Source organism: Patiria miniata, unplaced genomic scaffold (genome assembly GCF_015706575.1).
Source record: "Patiria miniata isolate m_02_andy unplaced genomic scaffold, ASM1570657v1 HiC_scaffold_16, whole genome shotgun sequence".
Classification (NCBI taxonomy): Eukaryota; Metazoa; Echinodermata; class Asteroidea; order Valvatida; family Asterinidae; genus Patiria; species Patiria miniata.
In genome coordinates, this window is record NW_024037054.1 from 9149895 (window position 1) to 9166256 (window position 16362).

The 16362-nt window shown below is 39.5% G+C and overlaps 2 protein-coding genes across 2 annotated transcripts; both read right to left on the reverse strand.

Moving 5' to 3' along the window:
* Window positions 1-141: 141 nt before the first annotated feature.
* LOC119722918 (putative thiamine transporter SLC35F3) lies at window positions 142-5209 on the reverse strand. Its single transcript, XM_038193327.1, has 7 exons — window positions 4905-5209; window positions 4007-4403; window positions 3494-3719; window positions 2989-3114; window positions 2633-2822; window positions 2271-2360; window positions 142-2133 (listed from the first exon to the last, which is right to left on the reverse strand). Exons 1-7 carry the CDS (start codon window positions 5026-5028, stop codon window positions 1853-1855), a joined length of 1434 nt encoding a protein of 477 aa, XP_038049255.1. The 5' UTR covers window positions 5029-5209; the 3' UTR covers window positions 142-1852.
* Window positions 5210-10649: 5440 nt separating this feature from the next.
* Window positions 10650-15600, reverse strand: LOC119722923. Its single transcript, XM_038193330.1, has 2 exons — window positions 14856-15600; window positions 10650-14124 (listed from the first exon to the last, which is right to left on the reverse strand). Exon 2 carries the CDS (start codon window positions 13414-13416, stop codon window positions 12676-12678), a length of 741 nt encoding a protein of 246 aa, XP_038049258.1. The 5' UTR covers window positions 13417-14124; window positions 14856-15600; the 3' UTR covers window positions 10650-12675.
* Between the last annotated feature and the right edge of the window lie 762 nt (window positions 15601-16362).

Here is a 16362-nt window from a genome sequence, read left to right on the forward strand (position 1 = left end):
GCATTTTTAATAAGGCATAAAAAACAACCGTTTCTGAGCAAAACGAAACATAAATTCACACCGAAATCTTCTGTTAATCCGCATAGATGTCTACAAGAAAGCATTGTGCATGTTGTTATTGGAATGCGATAAGAAAACATCGAGTTTCTACCACAATAAACCACATTTGTTTGTTTATTAATTTATATCTGATCTAATCAGGGAAACCCCTTCACATATAATGTGGCCTTTCCGGGGCCCTAATTCATACAACAAGGAAGATATAAAAAAAAATTTAAAAAAGCAATTTTTTGAAAGGATTAAAGACATTTTAAAATATTTAAACCAATAGGAGATATGAAAATATGGGGGTTTAAAAGTGAGATCATAACCGAACTTATGGGAGATATGATCGGTACTAGAAACAATATATATGTTTATGTGAATAAAACAATAGAAGTGCATCTTAAGACGTTACAGTTATATAGGAATTTAATATTAAAATCACATAAAAAAAAAAAAAAAATGCGAAGAAAATAATGTACGTGATAAAGATGGTATAAAAAAATGCTCAAAAATGAAATGGTAAATAATAAAAACAATACAGGGTGAGTCAAAAAAAAAACCGACACCCAAAAATGGCAGGACCAATTTATGAATAAAGTTTTGCCTGTAGCACTTTCAAAATGTATGATATGAAAGTCCAATCATTAAGTTTTCTGCCACAAGAATCATTCAAATACTCATGTATACTTTCAAGTTGCGGAATTGTGAACATAAACACCGTTTTAAAGTTCTGTCAACGGATCACACACAAAAAAGTGTTCTTTCAGCGAAACGTAAAACGATTTTCATAGGGATGCATGCGAATTGTTTTCGTTTTGCAAAAGAACACTTACATTTTGTTGTACTTCAAAAGTACATGAGTGATTTAAATGGTTCTTGTACTAAAAGAAAGCTCCTAGATTGGACTTCCTTATCCTAGATTTTGAAAGTGCTATAAAATTTTATTCAAAATTATTCCTGCCAGTTGGTTTCGTTATTTTACTCACCCTGTATAATAAGAAACAATTTTTAAAGTTTTCAGAATTGATTTTAAAGAAGCACATGAGGCTGCTGATCTGGGTTTTTTTATGTAATTTTTTTTAAAACGATGAGACGAAGCCTATCCACAGTAATGCTCTTTACATTTTTATGCTTAAAAAACCTATTAAAACAGTGCAAATTCACCAGCAATAGATAAATATATATTTGGTTTTAGATGTAAGCACGCCCCGGATGTGATCAGATTGGTTACCATCAAAATTATAATACTACAAACAAATCTATTACAATAGGTACAGCGAAAAGGGAAAAAGCAAAAGTATGATTTTCATGTGTTATTCAAAGTGTTATGACTTTCAACGTACATAGAATTTACAGAGGTGGGAAGGTGAAGCACATTTCATTTGTTAATCTACTGGTGGGTTTCGGACCAATGTCAGCTGCGGCAAGTTAACAGTGGATAACGGTTTCTGTCACGTGTACATATTCCACTTTCTGATTGTTAGTATGTATACTGGTAGCTTTCATTTTCCGTGTCTAAGTTAAGCCTGATTTTCCATTCGTAATTGACCGAGTATTATTAAACATTTATGCTTTTGAATTTATTAATTTATGAATTTATTCATCCTAATAGGTTTTACATTTTGGATAAAGTACAAGTGCAACCATGATTATCTGGATTGTTTTCGATCAAACTCATCCCCAGTTAAGGTATAAAGACTTTAAAATGAAAGTTTCAGCTCTGACAGATTTCAAGATTCATTTAAAGATTTCCTACCATTATTATTGAATTTATTCGATTCGACATTCCGTTTACGACGGTACATGGTCACTGCACAGCAACCTTAACCTCGTCCGTTTCTGGATATTTCGTTTCGTTGGTATCGATAGTATTGGTATCGATACCAGTGTTGACTTCACCAGTATCATCTCCCATCTCCTCTCTCTCGCGACGTCTTCGTTCCCATGGGCAACTGCCTTCGGTCCAGCACGCCGCCTTCGCCTGCAGGGTTTCCGGCATTAGCATGATGAGGAACCCGACTACGACCAGCACTGAACCACCGATTTTAAAGTTGCTGAAATTCTTGCCTCGGAAAAGCAAGTCAACGACTGTGTGTGTGAAAACAAAGAAGGCTTTGTGGTAATTTTGCTTCCAGCATCAAAAGTTAAAAATCGCAGGTAATGCACTTCAATTTCAGCCGTTTCATACTTATCTTTCGCAACGACCACACATTTTTATCGCTTACCTGCATTTAGTGGTATACCAACGACGGTGCCGAGAGCAATAAACAGTGGATATGTCAGAGCAATGCCGAAGTTGATCAGAAAGTTGAAAGCTATCGGCGGAAAAAAAGAGAGAAAAACTGAAATAGAGAACAAGCTGCAATAAATGCAATATGCTATTGATCCGTGAAATCGACACAAATGTTTCTTATAGCTTTATTTCAGGAATTGTATTTTGAAGACAGGAGTTTACTAATACCAAACAGTTCTCACCCGACTTTAACATTATCACATTCAAGGGAAGGGTTGTCAAATATTAAAAATAAAAGTGAAATATAATAAGTTTTACCAAAAACTAAGTTCAGAATGGTAGGGCCCAACTTACCGACGCTGAGTGCTGCACTGCCGCACAGGTAGTCCCATGGAATATTGTCAAAACTCCAAGTCTCCACATCGGTATAGTAGAAGATGATGATAAAAGGCCACAAGCAGAGAATATTGAAGATACCAAGCACACTCAGAAAGAGAGACACTTGGCCGGAGGAAGCGTCACCGATGAAACGCTTGAACAACACCTGCAGGAACAATGAGAGATTATCGATCAAGTCGGAAGCAAAGTTCTCAAAACCAGTGGTAGTAAAGATAAAAAATCGGACGCATCTCCTACTCTGAAGAAATTAAACATTGCACTTTCAAACTCGTAATTATCTCAAGTTTGTGTCTGATTACTACACACGTCACCTTGTAAATGGCGGAGCCGATGGCAGCCCCAATGGAGAAGCTTACACCAAGTGCCGTAGTTCCTTTGAATCCATCAGCGTAAGAGACGAGCACCATGCCACCAATTGACATCAGAACTGAAACACTCTGTATCAACGCAACAGAAGGAAATACGAAGTACATTCATTTTTTTAGTTTTCATTACCATTAACTTCGAAGATAGCTGGACTAAAAAGAGAAACCCAACTGTGCCTTGCAAAGTCCTTCGAGCCTACTGCGAAAAAGTAGTTACAAGAAAATGTTTGTGATCCTAAACTTTTTTCAAATTGTCCAAACAATGTTTTACGACACTTCAGCAGTGCAGTTGCAATTAATGAACACTTTCCTTGTAGAATCATTGTTCTTAATCGATAGGCTAGATCTTATTTAAAGTTCCTTACTTTGGTCGCTGAGACCAAGTGAGTTATTAATAACGTTATTTTATATCCAACACATAAGCCGTAATGTTGAAGTGAGGTTCACATACCCTAACCGGCAGCAAGACTAGCCGTTCATGTAGCCACAGCCACGAGAAGACATAAATGAATGCGGTATTAGACGAGAAGATAGCCGTCACATCGGCTGCGGCTATCTTACCCAGAGCGTACACGTACAGATAGTTGGTGACAGCCCAGCATGCAGCGAAAGGTACGGTGAGGGTTGCAAAGGTTCGCAGGCAAAGGCCCCGCCCACCAAAAACAGTCTCGGCATCCCTACAACGGATGGATTATAAGCAAGTTATCAAGTTAGTTTAATGCATAATGTTATTATTATTCTTTTTTTATATCAAAACGTAATTATCTCATGTTTGAAAATAAAACTTATTTGGAATGAGCTTTATGAACTAGTCTGTGGTTGTCGTTCTAATCTTTCTAAGCAACATCTCAATCCCTGCGAGTTACGATAGTCAAGGACATCAGCTCCATCTTCATAAAAAAAAACACCTTCTACCGCTTCTTGCAGTCTAAAAACAGAAGTTGTTAAAAGGGGGAAATGATACCTGTATAAATTTTTGAAGCCTTCTACACTTCGACTGCGAGGCAAGAACACCAATGCGCCAAGAATGTAGACTGGATAGCAGACCAGCATCCATGAGGTTGAAAACCAGACATTGACGGAAGCAGACGAGAACTCTGTAGTATACGTGCTCTGGCTGAACTGCGTTGCTCCAACCCACGATACTGCAATACCGATTACGATGAGTAACCCGAAGATAGTCTTTCGGACGTTTTCGGATAAACTCGTCCCCCGTGGGGAAACGTCCGATTGCGAGACTCCATCATCACCAGTCGGTTCTTCAGCTTCAGTTTCACCCGACGTTGCTGCAACATCCAGTAGATTTTGCTTGCTGATGAGATCGTCTTCATCACCCTTCGTCATATCAGTCTTATCGTTGGCTGCAATGCAATAATTTTCAATAATTGCGAATGCTCAATTTTGCTCCATCTGGCCGTCAATACACTTTGGGTGATCTTTTTAATGGCGGATGGGAAGTGCGTTCAACCGAGAAAGGCCATACAGCAGTGTGTAAACGCCGCCACAGATTTCGGAGATTGACAATTTTATGAGGACAGTCGCTTATTCTACCATGTGGTAACCTAGTTTATTAATATATACATCTATTGAACCGTTTAAATAGAAGACACATGCGTACACAATATTCTCAATTGAAACAGATTTACACCGCGATCATGATCCGACCATGGATGTAGCCGGAAAACTGGGCTAGGTTTGTTCAAGTCCACGATACAGAGCACCGACGTGTGTGATACGTGACGGCATGAATGAATTGAAATAAAATTCTAGACACGATAGCGCGCCGTGTGCGACCAAAAAGAAATAATAATAGTTAACTGCTCAACGGTCTTTACAGACTGATGTGCAATTAAATTCAATACCTTGGCCTGAAAAAGTTGTTTCAAGTTCAACAACCGTCGCTCCATTGTTGACACTATCTGCTGACTTGACCCCAGAGTCCGTATGCAGCTCTGATGACTCGTTGGATCGTTTGACCTCAACCATCGTTCGCTATCGGTTCACGCGTCTTGCGTATGGGACTATAGTTCTGAAAAAGGGTTGGACAAGAACTTGATGTTTGACAATTAAACTTATTAAAAAGTCTGGTACAAGCACTCACAGAAGTACCAGTGGTACTAGGTAGAACATTTGGTCGTTTCAGTGGTAGACCACGTGCCCGGTACTGACCAGTCCCTATCTATACTAGTATAATTTGTTTAGTGATAAAAAGACGGTTAAACAAACTAAAGATAAGGCCTTGCATACAGTGAATAGGGCGATGATAATTATGTGTGATGACTAAACGCATATAACATGGAGGTAGGCCGTTATGTCATTTCTGAACGCCTGTCTATAATCTTTTTAATATAATGTGGCTTGTCTGTGTGCATTAGTGAAGCACTTTTTTCTTTGCTTCAAGTTCAAGTTCTTCCTCTGAATAAAAGGTGTAGCATTGAGGAGTATTGAAGCCCCTAGACGAATTAACTAAGTAAGTCGAGATTACGTTTCACCAGTTAACAACGTTAAACATGATTCTAATAACCCCAGAAGTAAATGGATGGAGAAGGCCTAAACTCGAGTCAAACCTTTCAAAGCGTTTTCCGAATTGCATTTTCGCCACAGTAACATACATAAGTACATGTATTGTTAAAACATGATTTCCTTTCTGGATTGAACTTTCAACTCACTATGTTTGTACAACATTCATTTGTTTCCAAACCATGGTTTTATGAACATCTACATATCACTGGTACAATTGAGGTAGATAAGAACTGCGTGATTTGTGGTACAAAGTCCTATGGCATCAAATGACCGCCTATTAGCGATGTGGACGCATCGACCGTAGTGTGATCGTCCGATATGAAGATGATGATGATTATTGTGCCGGGTTTGCGTCAGTAGACTTTTTGAAGAGCGTCCTCCGCACACAACCGGTTTTTTAATTTTTTACTTTCAGCAGGCGCGCCAGTCTAATTATTGTGCCGTTAGAGGGCGCACTGTCGGGACCGCTACCGATCACTAGTGTCTTGAGCCAAGACTAGTACGCCACGAGATCTCGAAATAAATCAGGAGTACGGGTGGGCGCGTGGGGAAAAGTTGGGGGCGCCATTTAATGTAAAATGCAGCTCACATGAAGAACCTTTATGTCTGTACAAAGACTTCATATCTAGTCTTTGCTCCAAAACTGGATTTTGATTTTGTTCTCCTTATGCAGTGTATCCCGATCCCAACGCAACAGTCATGTGTTCAACACAGATGTCGACGCAAGTTTCAATCAGTTGCGTGTCAATTTTATCAGGACCTAACTAGCCTATGCGAGAAACTTCCTCGAAAATTGCTTTGCCTCCATAGCAAAATTATCATGGTATGGACCAAAAAATCGCGCCCATCGCAGTGTTTATAGTGTAGCGCCCTCTTCGGTTAACATAAACAACCTTAACCATAAAGTCAACGCCTTTTATTTCAGACGCTTATAAACAGTCTCTCTATATTACGCAGCATTTAACATATTCTATAATAATTTTTGCCCGATTTTGTACTGTTCTTTTATAAAACTCTTGGTTCGTTAGCAACTGTGACATACATATTTTAACAGTCGTCCTTTTAAAAGAAAATAAAGAAATGACCCGTGAACATTCCTATGGTTCAAAAATGGAACCGATTCCAAATTTGACTCCACATCATTGTGATTTTTTTGTTAAACCAAAAAACAATCAAAAGGAACCCTGGCATACAAAATCCTACAGTTTACAACGATTTTCGAGTAGAAGCAGGAGTTATGCACGTCAATAGATCATCAGTTTTGTCCTTTGAGAAATGAAGGACATCGGAAGTGACAACATGCCAGAACGTCCGATAAAACCCGTGACCCTGGAAACCTGAGATTTCCTGTAACCATGGTTAACGGAAAACCACATTTCCCGGGTGAAGTTACACCTGAATGAACTTATTTTCTTGTAACAAAACGGTCTCTTCATCTAGTATCTCTTCACAAAATTTTATTTTGTTTACAATTTCATCATTTTTTTCAAACACCTCTGACATGAGAATATTCTTTACTAAACATAGCATAGTCTCGTATTTAGTTTGCTAACTAACTACCTCAAGAATGATAACTGCATGTACATTTTAATAGACTTAAAGTAATGAAAACCTGTGGTGCAAATATATATTATTCACTCCAGTCAAATATCTAAACATTTTTCTCAGCACACGCACAAACACATGCCCAAATATAGGAACCGAGTAGATATAATTTTAATGACCCGTATTTCTTGCTATCTCAAATAAACAGGAGTTGGTTTGTAAACGACACCGCGCCTTCCCGCTGGTCACAGGAGCATCTCCTGAATTCACAGCTGGCATGGGATGTCTGAGATAACCTACCTGCACCGGATGGGTTCTACCTGTATGAGATGGATTCTACATGTAAATGAAGGTTTCCCAGCAGGATCAGGAGTGAGCGTGTGTATTAATTAGACAATGGAGCTATAATCCTTTTTATAGCTCCATGATAAGACTGAGAACAGCGGGGATGCGTTCTCTTGTGTCTTTTCTTTTGAATTTGATTATTTGCTGAGCAAGAAGTAGATAACACTTGGATACCTTACCGAGACCAGAAAATTTAGCACTTTGACAGACTATATGAACTTTGACTCGGAATACGTTCACAGTTTTATGCATTGCAAATTGCTATGTTTGTTTCTCGTTTCCCAAACACTTCCGTCTTTTAACTTGTGTCCAAATCACAATACTAAACATTTAATGTAAACTAAATTGGTGTGTGACATAATTGTGTGCAGTATATATTCTTTCCCGTGTTGAAAGTTTGCCATGAATGCATGATTAGTATGACAATACCCACTTTAGGCCATGACTTTCATCTTTGATCTTGTTTGCTAGATCCCAACATAACGTGCTTTGAATGTTTGAATGTTCCCTAACGCAGTGACCGTTATATGACACCCCCCCCCCCCCCCCGCATAATGAGTGGTTTTAACCCCACTATGAATCAGCGATGCGTATAGTCAGAACCGCACTGTTGGATTGACTGGGAACCAGTCTACTGCATAATAAAAGTGCTTTGCATATAAAAAGTCAATGCCAGGTCTGTGCTGTATGAATACCAATGAACCTGAATAATAAACATGGCATGGCTTTTGGCGTACATTGCGTGTTTAGTGAATTACACGTCGGGGTTATAATAACAATTCAACCTGCAAGGATTACGCCAACAATGGATGCTATGTAGCAGTAGGCTACGTAGCTAGCTGCGCATACATCCGACACAGTATATTGAAGCATTATTTAAATGATTGCCAATGAACGAAGCTATACATCATTAGGCCCATAATCAACTATTTCAGAACTTGTTATCAGTGGGAAAACACCTTTTTTTATTCTGCCGATATTGTGGAATTTTAGGCGTTTCCTTGAAGGGATAAGTAAGGACTTGTCCAAGTCACCCATGGCCTACTACAGTTTTAGCAAAACGGTACAATAAAGTACCGGCCTTTATAGTTGAAATGCCGTTTGTCTGAATCATAATGGTCTCACATCGATGGCTCGGTATGTTTATACGAGATGTTATCTTCAGTTACACTGCAGTTATTATTTCCTTTATATTTGAATCAGGAAATTCGTGCTACTGATTTGCTTCGTCATTTCGCTACTCAGGTCTCAATTTGTCAGCATTAACCGACTCAGTGCAGTTTTTTTTCATTGGCGATCGGAAACCGCGCACGGCAGTTTCCTCTATAGCTCTGCTTCCTTGTTCAAAATCGCGTTTATGCATAAGTTACGTGCATTCCTTCACGAACGCGGCGAGGTCCTCATTTAAAAGAAGTTTCGTTCCATGTGTATGGGAATTTAAAAGAAAAAATAGTTTGCAATAAAGGCTAATTTTGCGTTTTAATATATTAAAAAAACCGGATAAGAATCCATACATACGTGTAATTTGGACTCATCTTCACGTTTTAAGTTTTTTAATAATTCCTCTGTCTCCCTCGTTTAAAGGTGTTGTAACATTGATACTTCAGGATTTGTTTCTTTATCATCATTAAGAGCAATCTATTTTCAAAGGTAGCTGCATCAAGTTAAAATACTTGTCCACAAACCATCAAGATTGGCGCTCCCGAAACACTCCACTTCAACTTCTGCGGACAATGCGGCAAGAGATGACTCATGACCCATGTTTTTCCCCAAATCGAAACAAATAACTATTCTGAACTCGATAACATGTGTTCAGGAGCTAAAAGGTCACCAATGGCCGCCAGCTACAGTGCAAGACTGATCCATAATGTCTACAAGAAACCCCATCGAAATGTGGGTGGAGGCGCCTTAATTAAGCCGTCCTGTGTTGAAGGGGGGGGGGGGGCCTTAAAAGGTCGGTAACCGTTATAACTTTCAAATTTAATGAAAACATCGCGCTATAAAAAGAAAACAAGTCATTTGACCGGTAAAAAGCATGTTTCAATCACTGAAGACATCTTTAGATTGTGAACTAGAGAGCCTTGAGGCCCGATTCTAGAAAAAAAAAAGGTTTCGAGAAATGAATTTGAATCATTATTTTCAATTGTTTAATGTCTTTCTCTTTTTCTTCTTAAAATCTTCGATCGTCCCTTTAAAATCTTAGATTGAGGTTAACAGCGCGCGAACAGTGCAAACAGTTCCACATTCCTGTGGATTCTTTTTCGACGCAAAGAAACGCCCTTACCCGTAAATCAATCACAGAGCACGGTTTTCTTGCAATATGGAAGAGCATCAATTTTAAGGGCCAAAACAAGCTTGCCACCCACATTGATACAAAACATTTATATCATTAATTAAGGAACTTTTAAACGTCCCATTCTATGATCAGACTGCTCAAGAAAAATAAACATGTGGGGTCACGAATTATAATAAGTGGCATATGGGCTGCACGTGTCTCACATCAGCAAAGCACAACCCACAGGAAAATTCCAACAAATTCTGAAAATTAATTGATACTAACCAAATTATGCATGCTTGTCATTCCCTCATTAAACTTTTATCATGCAGTTCGAGTGACTGTGAAAGACACGCAAGAGTCACTGGTCCCAACATAATGCTCGCATAGGCCCAGTACGTCTTTGTCATCTTCAATAATGGCAGGCCGGCAGCCGACCTAAATTAATCAATCAAAATATATATACATGTACTTGTATATATTTTTTTACCGCGAGTAAGTTTACTTCGCAACATGACGAAGGATCAACAACATCAGACATATGTAAATCAGAGGAGAAAAACTGAATTGTCGGGCTACTAAAACTTCTGCGAAACGTGCATCAGGTTTGCTGGCCATGCATGGGTTAGTTTCATTCGAAAACATTTCCTGATCGGCAAAGTGACGTAACCGATAACTGAACAAATCAACTGGATTCATATCATTATCTCACGGCAACCATTTTCCTGTCCATTCTACACAAGTCTAAGGATTGAAGTTTGACGATAGGCTTGGATATCAACGCTTTGACCTCGATGTGCAAGGAAACAGGAAAACAGATGAAACACCGCGAAGTCATGTACAGGGACATGTCAAACCTTTCCACAGAATCACACATGGGCTATACCTAGAACAATCAGGAATCAGGAAGAATATCAAATGTATTTAAAAAATTATCATTTTTATTTTATCAGCATTAAGTTATTTCGCGTGTGTGTACTCGATATCTAAAATACATTCATTGCCTCTGACAATAAAAGGACCGCAAACACCATTAAAAATATACATGTATCGTTTTTACTTAAAATACAATCAACTACGCGGTTCCGAACCAAACTAAAGTGTACCTTTTTTAATACCACTGATTATGAGAGAAAAAGGATCAAATAGGGGCATTTATGGGTTCACCGACCCATCACAAACGTACAAAATACGTCACTCAATTCTTTGAAATGTGGCGGTTCTCGAATGATGATTAGCTTGTGAATTTAACCACGTAAAAACACAAGATACAAAAAATATGCAAAACATTGCGTCCTTCTTTTTTTAATAACACATACGTCACTTGACTTCAACAATAAAACTTATTACAGAACAAGTCACGTGACAGTGTGTCCCTTTCGCAAGCGTCATTAGTTTCCAATAATAATACACGTACGTGATCTTTGACCCAAGCCAAGTACCGCCATCTCTCCATCAGACATTCCTTCAATTTTTACAACCACTATATCTCCAAACTACTAGCAATATAAAAATGAAATTTCCCACGCATGAACTGTAAACAATGTACATGGATACCTGGTTCAAGCAGCAGTATCACTGTTACTTCTTTCTGTTTCGTTGATAAATATTTCATAACATTTCCCAGTATTGTAAAACATGTACAGTCGTGAAATAGAAAACGGTTTTGCATAATTATGTTTAGGTATCGCTGTAACAAAACCCGATACACACAGTTTGTTGATATAAGAAAATGGGGTGTGTTGATAAAAGTGAAAGGAAACTGTTGTACAGTTGCTTTAATATGCATATGAGTTGTTTATTATTTTTTTTTTTAGATATTCCACAAAATGTTCTATAATTTACGCCTAAATTATAAAAACTGTTATGTTGCACAAAACCACAAAGCAAATACACGAAGACACATGGTAGTAACATTTGAAAAAAAACCCACCCATTTTTTCACAAATCAATAACAAGAAACTTAATAACATCAATCACAATTTGACAAACTGTCACTAAAACAGAATTAACTGAAAGAAGTAATGTTCGCTACAATAAATAACAAAATTTCAAAGACAAACATAAACAATATTAAATTAACGTACAAAAGTGGACTGCGGTTTCGATAGTATATAATACCAGCTGGTTTTTTTTTTGGATATCAGATATTAAAAAAAATCATGCTGAGAGAGCAAAGCTGTTTTATGTCCTAATAGATGCCAATTTCTGAGAGCGCCGTCCCTCTCATCAGCTGTGTTCAGTATAAGCAGTGTATTATTGTCTTTCGCCTTTCATTTCAATATATATCGATCCATTAAAATAAAGATGAGTTACGCCGTTTAAATGTTTAAACTCCGCATTAAAACGCGCACAAATAGCAATGGACAGAGCACAGGCCGCGTTGGGGATCAGAAACAATGTTGGCGACAAACAAGCAGTTATCAGTAGGCTTATATATCCGGTTACTACTTTTAATTAAGCAATTCGTAATTCGTATCACACTTCATAAATTAACTACGGTTGGTTGTACACATTCAACCAACGACGTTTTACACACGTCTTCTTCGCAATAGCCAAACTTCTCAAAGCAATCTATGGAATCTATGGAATGATACAACTCAAACACAAAGGTGCTGCCACATTTATAAATCACAATAGCAAATCACTTTATCGAACAGCGGCAAAAACAAATCCACGTCTCCCAACCACTGTAAAAAGCGGCCATAAATAAAAACCGAAATCATAATGCTGACGGAATTCCTTGTTCTAATTTTCTGTCAATCAACCAACACAGCGTGGAAAATATTCAAATTGCATGGAAGAATGTCTAAATATTGCATAGGCTATTTTCTGGTCCACCTTTAATTTAAAGGCACATAGTAATCTTATCTCAAACTTGCATAATGTACACTGCTCTTATAACAATAACAGGGTGAGTAGACCGATATTGGAGATGATCATCATCATTCGTGAAGTTCATCCATTCCCGAATCTTCCGTAGAAGTGCTCTCAGCGTAGGCCAACATTTTAGAAGTGTCTCCGTTTTCTTGTTGAGGTACACCTCCAGTTTGTTGGGGATTTGCAACAGCGGTCGCATTGCCCATCATCCGTTGGACGAATTTCTCGTGGTCCAAATTTGTGACGTGTTCGAACATACACGGCTGCGATATCGTCTCCTTCTTTGGCAGGGTGACTTTGGGTTCTTTATGTTTCCTCTTTTTCTTCTTGGAGTTAGCGGGGTCTCCTTCCGAGGCCAGCTCATCAAGCCAAGCGTGTACGGTGTCTAGCAGCTCTGCCGCTGCAAGGTCGTTGTCGAAACTCAAACCGGCCAGTTTGTGTGCGTCTCCAGAGACACAGAGAGTATGGAAATTTCTCTCCGGAGACTTGTACTGGCTGTCTTGGTTCAGACCGTCTTTCCACTGTACAAACCCAGTCCCTTTCTCGGCGATACACAACACAATCCGCCGCTCATTTTGTCTGTTCTCGAAGATCAATGTAGGAAACCCTGTCGTGGCGAGCTCCCAGCCACCAAGATTTGCCATATCTTGTAAGGTGGTGAAGTAGAGATTGGCTAGGGCTGGACAGACGTATACACGACTCTTGAGACTGGTGAAGAACCGTTCAATCTGCCGTATGTCTTGCTCGGTGCACGTCCCTGCCGTCGCCGCCATGGCTGCCGGATCAGCGACTCTAACAACATTCATGTTCGATATAAACTACGTATAGACCTCAGTACCACTATTATGCGCTAGCACTAGTGCTCGGGACTTTAAAATTAGATCAGTCGGGTGTGATGCATACCATTCGTTCCACGAGCATCAGATGTAAAACTCCAGGGTGTAATGTCACCTCCTGACCTTGTATCGCAGTACGCACGCCGTCGTCTAACATCCAAACAAAAAATCCATTTACGTTCAATCACTCTTTGTCAAATGACAAGCATTTTAAAGCACTTAACCATGGAGTCTATACGGTGTCACTGTAAACGGAAAAGTCTCATAACCCTGAACCTAAATTCCACTGTCTGTGATACCGCAAGTAAATGGAGGGACTGGGCATAGAACACTTCTGAATGCTTGTATTATTCCCGGTAAGATTTCCGCCCTTGGGAGTATATCCACAAAAAGCTTTAGCCCTACCCTTGACCTCCTTCGGTAAAAACGGTGAAGTTATACAGTCTAGTCACACACAAGTCGTCAACTTTGATCCCTCCTGACGGGAAATTCCTTCGGTTCGACAGACCGTCTCCATCCACGCTGAGTTGTGTGTAGCGACTGCTTGCGGCGCGATAGGTCGGTCTCGTGTCGCACCTCTCACCTAGTCAAAATTATTCCCAACTCCCATCCCAAGTTGTCAGGAAATCTCGCCAAATATGCACTTGCTTCACACCGTCACAAGAAAGTTTGTCACCGCTGAAATAAAAGATGAAATCATGACAAAATGAACGTTTGGATTATTTCCTATAAACACTGTTGCACTTATGTTAATAGTTTATACATATCTATTCAAACGATAGTTCCGTGCTATCTACCGGAGATAGCAAATCAAAATTCAACAAATTGGGGATAGCGACAGACGAATTTAACATAATTCACCCGAAGAATGCTGGGGGAACCAATCTTTATCAGTTGTACTAGATTCATGTCCTCATGTAGAGGAAAAGTTAGATGAATTCATTTCCATGCAGAGGTCAAATAGTCAGATCATGGAGGAACAAGTTCCTCCATGGTCAGATCGACCGGAAAACAATAAAATTCCTTCGGCCCCTATAGTTGAGAATCAAAATGACCTGCATTTTGATAACAGGGAGCACTTTCATTATGTACTGAAATCTTAGTATTGACCCAATTATTATACAATGGTGACTGATCGATGCAGAAATATCAAACAAATACATGTACATTGTCTTTAAAAGACAATGTGTTCATGATTGTTCGTAGAAATTTCATAGAGCGAAATCAGCTATTATAGTAGGACATCCTAGTACCATGACTCCGACCAGACATAATATTGACAGAAAGACCAAGTGAAATCAAGTAGTATATGTACATCATCAATGTTCAGCTATATAGCTATGCTGTCCAACCAGTTCCAATGTAAGCTAAAGTATTTCACAGAGAAATGAACAAATAGGAAGACTCACCTTTATGAGTGGTGGTAATCTGCAGGCTATAGAGCTCAGAGTAAAGTTCACCCCAATCCGCCGATGACTCACCACGTGTTCCACTAGAGCACGACCACGGGTCTCTCCACATGTACATCTACACCATAGCACGATGGAGGAGGCGGTCGAAGAAAAACATCAGATGTAGTTCATGTCATTTGAACTCAATACATTATTCCGTTCAATTGCGTTCAAGGTTTAACAGTGCACCGGCAATATTGCTGGTATATCAACTGTATTATTTATATACGCAGAGTTTATGCACACACGCAGTCTCGTCCCACGATATTATCGCTCTGTCAAGCAGTCCGTAAAATCGCGACCTTTTGTGCGGGGAGACACCGCAATCCCACTGACTGAAATATTTCTGCGCTATTTGGATAAACAAACAACCCCACGGAATGCAGACCGTCGAGGTTGAGAGGTGCCCTCTCGTATCAAGAAGGAATGTATGGTTTAATGAGGTTTCTAAGACCAACACGCCAACACCGTGCACCAACCCAACTCTCGTACTCTATTCAACATGGCATGCAAGCTCCAGGCGTACATGTACATTGTATGTACAGTACTTCCTTCATATTACGAGTAACGTAAAGTGGAGGAATATTTTTTAGTCAGTTGGTAAATAGAATAGTTCCTGTACGTAAGCACGCGGTGGTGACTAAGAGCGTGATCACCACACCTATTCATAGTAGACTAGACTGGTATTGTCATCGTGTTGCATTACTAACTTTTAGAGCTTTTACATACAATGACATCCATAAAACTCAGTTCAATTGAACCCCAAACCCCACCGTGACGACCCAGCCATGCGGGACATTTTCCAATAAGATGATGTAATCATGCGCCCTGCCAGGGCGCCTTGGCACTTCTATGACCAAACCATGGAGGGCATGGGCGTCGCCAGGATTTTTTCTAGAGGGGGCAAACACATCCCCCCCCCCAAAAAAACCCTGTATTTCTCAACATATTCTCGATTTCTCAGTTTTAGAGGGGGGGGGGGCAGTGACTCATTTTGCCCCCCCCCATCATTAAATTTACACCACTATGACTTCGCGTCTCTGTTTCTTTTTTCTCTCTCTTTTTTGTGTGTGGCTTTTCCGGGGGGGGGGGGGGGGGGGGGGGAAGCGCCCCCCTTGCCCCCCCCCCCCCCTCGCGACGCCCATGATGGAGGGTCCTCCGTGGTCACGGTTCCGCATATTAACTGGATCACTCTGTGAAAACAATTAATATCGATGAGATGTTGTATCAATAAGTGCATGCACAAAAATAGCAATCTTCGGGATGGCATCACACAACCATATGTGGCGGTATGAATTAGACACGGGTCAAGTAAAGGTTTACGAAACTAGTATAGTAAAGTATTGTTTGTACAGTGTATTACTATTAGCAACATTAAAAGTTACTATGCTGTGATTAAATCAACAAAACATAGAGCTGTATAATTAATAAAGAACATCTCTACGAAACAAAACACTTTCGTAAG